At 42.8% G+C, this 7,657-nt stretch overlaps 1 protein-coding gene across 1 annotated transcript; it reads left to right on the top strand.

Annotated features, from left to right (window-relative positions):
• Positions 1–6,023: 6,023 nt before the first annotated feature.
• On the top strand, positions 6,024–7,415 carry LOC125899550 (trace amine-associated receptor 8a-like). Its single transcript, XM_049593939.1, has 2 exons — positions 6,024–6,184; positions 6,596–7,415. The coding sequence occupies exons 1-2, from the start codon at positions 6,024–6,026 to the stop codon at positions 7,413–7,415; spliced, it is 981 nt and encodes a 326-aa protein (XP_049449896.1).
• Positions 7,416–7,657: the final 242 nt, after the last annotated feature.

The following is a 7,657-nucleotide window of genomic DNA, read 5'->3' on the forward strand; positions in this document are numbered from 1 at the left end:
ATTTTGCCTCTAATAGTTAGAATTTTGTCATTAAAAAAGCTCATAAAATCATTACTGCTAAGGGCTAAAGGAATACAAGGCTCAATAGAGCTCTGACTCTCAGTCAGCCTGGCTACAGTGCTGAAAAGAAACCTGGAGTTATTCTTGTTTTCTTCTATTAATGCTGAGTAATAGTTTGCTCTGGCATTGCGGAGGCCCCTCTTATAAGTTTTGAGACTGTCTGTCCAGATTAAACGAGATTCTTCCAGCTTGGTTAATCGCCAATTCCTTTCAAATTTTCGCGATATTTGTTTTAACTTACGGGTTTGAAAGTTATACCAAGGAGCGAACTTTCTTTGCTTTGTTAACTTCTTTTTAAGGGGAGCTACAGAGTCGAGTGTTGTTTGCAGCGAGCCTACGGCACTATCGACAAAATGATCAATTCAGGAGAGGTTAAAGTCGGTACGGGAAACCTCTGTTACTGAAGGACTTGGTATTGAATTTAACGACGGAGTAATCATTTCCTTAAATTTTGCAACAGCACTATCTGATAAACATCTAGTATAGTAACTGTTGCTGAGTGGCGTGTAATCGAGTAAAAAGAAATCAAAAGTAATCAAATAATGATCCAATAGCAAGGGATTCTGTGGAAAGACTGTTAGGTTATCAATTTCAATTCCATACGTCAGAACTAGATCGAGGGTATGGTTAAAACAGTGAGTGGGTTCATGTACACCCTGACTGAAGCCAATGGAGTCTAATAATGAGATATCTGGTAGCCAGGGAGTCATTATCAACGTCGACATGAATGTTAAAATCGCCTACAATAATAACTTTCTGATTTAAGAACTAAACTGGATAAAAACTCTGAGAATTCAGATACAAATTCAGAATACGGGCCAGGAGCACGGTACACTATAACAAATAAAAGTGGCTGCGAGGTTTTCCAGGTCGGAAAGTAAAAGACTAAGAACGAGGCTTTCAAATGAATTATAATCTAGTTTAGGTTTTGGGCCGATTAACAGTCTAGAGTTAAAAATGGCTGCAACTCCCCCTCATTGGCCGCTGCCTCAAGGAATGTGGGTATTACTATGACTGGGAGGAGTGGACTCATTTAGACTAACATATTCATCTGGACACAGCCAGGTTTCAGTGAGACTGAGTAAATCAATATGATTATCTGATATTAATTCGTTTACTAACACTGCTTTAGACGATAGAGACCTGATATTTAACAGTAGGCATTTAATTCTCCTGTTTTGTCTTTCTGTCACAGAAGAGGTTTTATTTTTATGAGGTTGTTATGCACAACTCCTCTTTGTTTAATTTTAGATTTAAAAAATTTAGGTGGTCGGGGGACAGACACCGTTTGTATAAAACTATGAAAACTATGGCTGGGTAACTGAACTAGAAGCTCAGAGAGGCGTATAGGACTGCGATTCTGTGTCCTGATCTCAACTCTGGGTTGTCAGGGATTTAAATTACTAATAAAATTTGCCAGGTTCCTAGAAATGAGAGCAGCTCCATCCAAAGTGGGATGAGTGCCGTCTCTCCTGATAAGACCAGGTTTTTCCCAGAAAGTTTGCCAATTATTAACAAAACCCACATCGTTTGCTGGACACCAGCTGGACAGCCAGTGATTAAATGATGACATGCGGCTAAACGTGTCATCGGTGGTCAGATTTGAGGAGGGGTCCAGAGAAGACTACGGAGTCCGACATCATTTTTGCATATTCACATACCGAGGCATTAATTTTAGTGACCTCCGATTGGCGTAACCAGGTGTCATTGCCGCCAACGTGAATAACAATCTTACTGAATCTACCTTTAGCTTTAGCCAGCAGTTTTAAATTTGATTCAGTGTCGCCCGCTCTGGCCCCAGGGATGCATTTGACTATGGCCGCTGGTGTTGCTAACTTCACGTTTCTCAGAATAGAGCTGCCAATAACCAGAGTTTTATCCTCAGCAGGTGTGTCACTGAGTGGGGAAAAGCGGTTGGAAACGTGAACAGGCTGGTGGTGAGCTGTGGGCTTCGGCTTGGAGCTGTGCTTCTGGCGGACCGTGACCCAACCTCCCGGCTGAACAGGTGTTACCGGAGGACCGCTAGCAGAGGCTAAGGCTATGCTATGTGGCTCTGCACCGGCTACAGGGGGCTGGCTAACTACCGCAGCTACTGAATGGTTTTCCATGGTGCGGAGCCACTCTTCTAATTCACTAAGCCTCGTCTCCAATGCAGCAAATAAGTAAGTAAGTAAGTAAATTTATTTATATAGCACTTCTCACAGAGAGGACTCACAAAGTGCTTCACAAGATAAAATACAAAAAATACAATAACAAAAACAATGCAAAATACACAAAAACAAATAAAAAGTAAAGTGCAGCGAAATACAGAGATGATAGAATGGACAATTAATGGAACGCAAGCCTAAACAGATGTTTTTAACTGCTTTTTAAAAATGTCCACGGAAGAGGCCACTCTCAGCTCATGAGGTAGTGCATTCCACCATTTCAGTGCAACAGCCTTAAAGGCTCTATCACCTTTCGTCTTTAATCTTGTGTGAGGGACAGTAAGTCGGTGGCCTTCAGCGGACCGCAGTGACCTGACAGGACAGTGAAAGGACACCAGATCCGTCAAGTATGCAGGTGCTTGACCATGGAGGGCTCCGTAAGTGATGGTTAGAATCTTGTGCTGGATCCTGAAATTAACAGGGAGCCAGTGCAGGGATGCCAGGACTGGAGTGATGTGAGTGAACTTATGAGATCTGGACAGAAGCCTGGCGGCAGCGTTCTGGACCAGCTGGAGGCGGTCTAATGAAGTTTTATTTAGACAGGTGAAAAGAAAATTACAGTAATCCAGAGGAAATAAAAGCATGGATGATCATTTCTAGCTCGGAATAAGTTAACATGGATCTGAGTTTGGAAATGTTTTTGAGGTGGAAAAAGTAGGAGTGAGTGACAGTTTTGATGTGGTCATCAAAGAGCATGGCCTGATCAAATGTGACCCCCAGGTTTCTCAACTTGGGGCGCACATTTGCACTGAGGGACCCTAAGCAGCTGGCCATGCTGAGGCATCAGGTGCAATAATTAAAATCTCAGTTTTAGCTGCATTCAACTGAAGGGAGTTAGAAGCCATCCAGTCCTTAATTACATTCATACAATCGTACAGGGAGTTAATTCCATCGGTCCTATCAGGGTTGAAAGAAAAATATAACTGGAGGTCATCTGCATACATATGGTATGAGATACCTTCAAAATTGCTGATGACATCTCTGAGAGGGAGCATGTATAGCGTAAAGAGGATAGGCCCAAGCACTGAACCTTGGGGCACCCCACAAGAAAGGGGGGCAAACTCTGATTTATGAGGGCCAATAGCTACAGAAAAGGATCGATCAGACAGATAGAATTTAAACCAATGAAGAGCGGTCCCTGAGATACCTACCCTGTCCCTCAGCCTGTCTAAAAGGATGTGGTGATCAACAGTGTCAAAGGCTGCACTGAGATCAAGCAGAACCAGGACAGTGGATTTACCGGCATCGGAGGCCATCATGATGTCATTGGAGACCCTGAGAAGAGCAGTTTCTGTGGAATGTAACTGACAATAACCGGACTGAAATTTATCTAAGATATTGTAACTGTTCAACGCAGTGACTAACTGGTTTGCAACTGCTTTTTCTAGAATCTTAGATACAAAGGGCAGCTTGGAAATGGGCCAGTAGTTACTAAGAACATCGGGGTCCAGATTGGCCTTTTTAAAAAACAGCTGAACAACCGCTTGCTTGAAACGGGACGGGACACGACGAGAAACCAGTGAGCTATTGATTATGGAGAGCAGAGATGGACCAATAGTGCTGAAAACATTTTTCAGCAAAGTTGTGGGCAGGATATCCAGCGGACTAGAAGAGATCTTCATAGTGCACACAAGATCTGCTAAGTCTTGTAAGGAGGCAGGTGAGAAACTGTGTCACGCATGTGTGAGTGGCGTTGTGTGTACGGTATGCTGTATGTTGGCTGCTAACACAATAAGCTACACTTATTACAGTTACCACTGTTGCTAAAGGAGGCAGAGGCATAACTGAACATTTGGCACACCGAGCAAGAAAGAGCAGAGGGAGAAGCCATCGCTAACTGTAAAGCTAATGTAGCTACCAAGGCTAGTAACGTGCAAACAACAGCACAGAGACGCTGTCACAGAAACAGCGGAAATGACACAACTCACTTACCGCAATACATCAGCAAGTCAGCAGTTCATGCTAAAGCTATTTATTTAATAAAGAAATTATTCAGAATGTTCAATTTCATTCTTCCTGAGCTCCTGCTCAGTTTACTGCTTGTTAATAGGGGCCTACCACAGTGGTTACTCTGCCACAAGGCACTCACCTTGTCAAAATGATGTACCATCACCTGCAGCCTTCTGCAGTGTGTTTACAGAATAAAGGTGGAAGTATGCCAAGACGAGGACAGAGACAGCCTCCAAAGCCTCTGATGGTTTTCCCAGGGTTATGACGGTGGGTCAGAGTCTGGCCATGGTGAGGGCAGCAATTCAGATGGCTTCAGAACAATTGGGGCTGGATGAATCTCCCTCAAGCGCTGTTTTCAGCAGGTAGCTCTGGTCTACATTATGTGGCCCCAACTTACCATTGTCTCTTTGAGGCTCTTAGACCTGATGCCTACTATCCCCATCCTCAGCATCAGCTGACAGACAATCTCAGGACATAACAAAGCAGACTGCACGGAGCATATTAATAATTTTCCCTTACCACAGCTCTGTCTCAGACTGTCTCTGTCTCATATGTCAATGACATTTGGTAAAGAGTGGAGCAGAGCCGTCAACTGATTACCACCTGGTGGTGCGTTGGATCAGATGGCAGGGGAGGCTGCCGGACAGGCCTTGTAAACCCAAACGTGCACTGGGGGTAAACTGGGAACTTCTGGCTGAGCCCCCTGTCCAAGAGGTCTTCAACTCCCACCTCCAAAAGAATTTTTCATGCATGCTGGGGAGTTTGGGATATGAAATCCCAGTGGACTATGTTCAAAGCCTCCATTTTGGAGGCAGCTGCTAAAAGTTGTGGTCAGAAGGTAGTTGCTGCCTGTTGTGGTGACAACCTATGAATTTTCTGGTGGACAACAGCATTAAAGGAGGCCCTCAGGCATAAGAATGAAGCCTTTCAGGCTTGGTCGGCTCAGGGGTCTCCTGAAGCAGTAGACCGGTACCAGTTGTCCAGAGGGGCTGCAGCTGTTGCGGACCTCAAAAGCAAAAAGTTGGATGAGTGAGGAGTTTGAGGAGGCTATGGAGAGGGACTTTCAGTTGGTCTCAAGTAGAGTAGTAATAGGTCTCAATAGATCAAGATCTATTTTTAGTTCGGTATTGTCCAGGTTGTGATGGAAAAAAGGTTGTTGACTAATAACGTGTCGTAGTTTTCCACATTTAAAGGAAAACGTAGCTCTTATTCTGACAGGCTCATTAGAGTGTGTGTATGAACTCATTTAATCATATTTCTTTTGTTTGTTTCGTGTTTTTGGTAACTTGGGGGTTTCTATATAATTGTGTTGATGTTTTTTTTTCTCTGCATTATGGTGATGAGTCATAGTCATACTGTATTCAAGTTGTGCTGTGGTGCATTCATGTACTGTGGGGACATCCATAAATAAAGTAGCTGCTAAACAAACAGTGGCTGTTGGGGAGTATAAAGCCGGAAGCTTTACTTTATTCTTTTAAACCATGTGTTATGTTTATTTTGTTTTGCTGTTTTTAGTTTTGACAACATAGTTTTCAATGAGATGTTGTGTGGCAACTCACACTCAAGTTTGGCACATCAAATCATAGCATCATAAGGCCCATAAAACAGCATGTATTAACTCTGCTTGACTACGTTGAGGTGTACCACGAGCCAGAGTGTGACGTCACATAGTCACCTTTGGCCTACCAAATAGATGGAATTTGCATATGGGAGGAGTGGACAGAGACAAATAAGCTGCACATCAGAGAGACAGGAGAACCTGCTGAGCTCTGGCAGCTTTCAGATCAAAGCCATTTGTCAGTGGCCATGGAGGAGGATGAACTCTGCTTTCCCCAAGTCAACACCTCCTGCAGGAAGACAAGTCGCCCTCACTTGGAGGCCACAGTCACTCTCAGTGTGCTGTCCTGCATCACAATGCTCACGATGGTTCTTAACCTGCTGGTCATCGCCTCTATCTCCCACTTCAGGCAGAGATACACTTTTCTGCTTGGCTTACAAAGTGTTTATTCTTTGGTTACAGTTACATGAAGAAATGACTTTGAGCTCTGCAGCATGATGTCACATTTAAGCTGATGATAACTTTGATTATGGTGCTGTTGAGACATGTTACTGAAACAATTAGTGATGATTTCACACATTTCAGGCTGCTGCACATCCACTAACCTTCTCCTCATGTTCATCAGTAGTGCATAAGAGTAATGTTCTCTTGTTTCATTACTGCCTACTGTTTATTTGCAAATGCTCTTACATTTGCAATACTGAGCTGTATTTACGCCTCATTGTTATAGGACAATTCATACTCCTGGTATAACTGCTAATAACTCCTATTTCCACACATAGATATGACTGTATTTAGTGTTTTTATCTTCTCGTTTCAGGCAGCTTCACACCACCACCAACCTTCTCCTACTCTCTCTGGCTGTTGCAGACTTCCTTGTGGGTTTCTTGCAGATGCCAGCTGATATCCTTCTCTATCGAGGTTGTTGGGTTTTGGGTGATTTAATATGTGCCATAACCTACTTTATAGGTTATATCTCTGTCTGTGTTTCAGTAGGAAACATGGTTCTCATATCAGTTGACCGCTACATTGCTATTTGTGACCCCATGTTTTACACCACTAAAGTCACTGTGAAAAGAGTTCAACTCTGCATTTGTCTGTGTTGGATATTTTCTGCTGTTCACAGCAGCTGGATACTGAGGGATTTATTGAAACAGCCAGGCAGGTATAACTCCTGTTATGGAGAGTGTGTAATTGTAGTTAATTATATTGAAGGAGCTGTTGACCTTGTTGTGACCTTTTTTGCTCCCATTCTTGTCATCATAATTTTGTATATGAGAGTGTTTGTGGTGGCTGTGACTCAGGCTCGTGCCATGCGCTCCCACATTACAGCTGTCAAAGCACAACGTTCAAAGAAAATAACTGCCAAGAAATCTGAGATGAAAGCAGCTGGAACTCTTGGTGTTGTTGTAGTTGCGTTTCTTGTGTGCTTCTCTCCTTATTATTGTTTCACCATTGCAGCTGAGAACAATTTGGTAGCAGTGACAACTGCAGCCAGTCAGATTTGGCTAATGTACTTTAATTCCTGTCTAAACCCTGTGATATATGTCTTTTTCTACCCCTGGTTCAGGAAAGCTATTAAACACATTGTAACACTTCAGATACTGAAGACTGGCTCCTCTGAGGCTAACATAGTGTAGAGACAGACTGTGACAGAAAGACTAAAACTATTCTCTCCCTTTGATGTGGAAATTATTTATGTTGTCACTACACTGAATGTACACAACCTAAAGTCAGAGAAAACAACTGAATATCAAATAAGTGTCAATGAAATCTTCATTACACTTCTCATTTTTGTATATATTTTATATTTCTATATTCTAATGTCCACATACTGTTTGATCACTTGCTGCTGTAACACAAGAATTTCCCAGTTTGCCTG

Source organism: Epinephelus fuscoguttatus, linkage group LG13 (assembly GCF_011397635.1).
Source record: "Epinephelus fuscoguttatus linkage group LG13, E.fuscoguttatus.final_Chr_v1".
In the NCBI taxonomy this organism is placed as follows: Eukaryota; Metazoa; Chordata; class Actinopteri; order Perciformes; family Serranidae; genus Epinephelus; species Epinephelus fuscoguttatus.

Excerpts from the sequence above, each read along its gene's own strand:
- LOC125899550 (XM_049593939.1), top strand. The coding sequence starts at position 6,024 with ATGGAGGAGGATGAACTCTGCTTTCCCCAAGTCAACACCTCCTGCAGG. Across the intron at positions 6,185-6,595 it reads GCCTCTATCTCCCACTTCAG|GCAGCTTCACACCACCACCA; the intron begins GCAGAGATACAC and ends TTCTCGTTTCAG.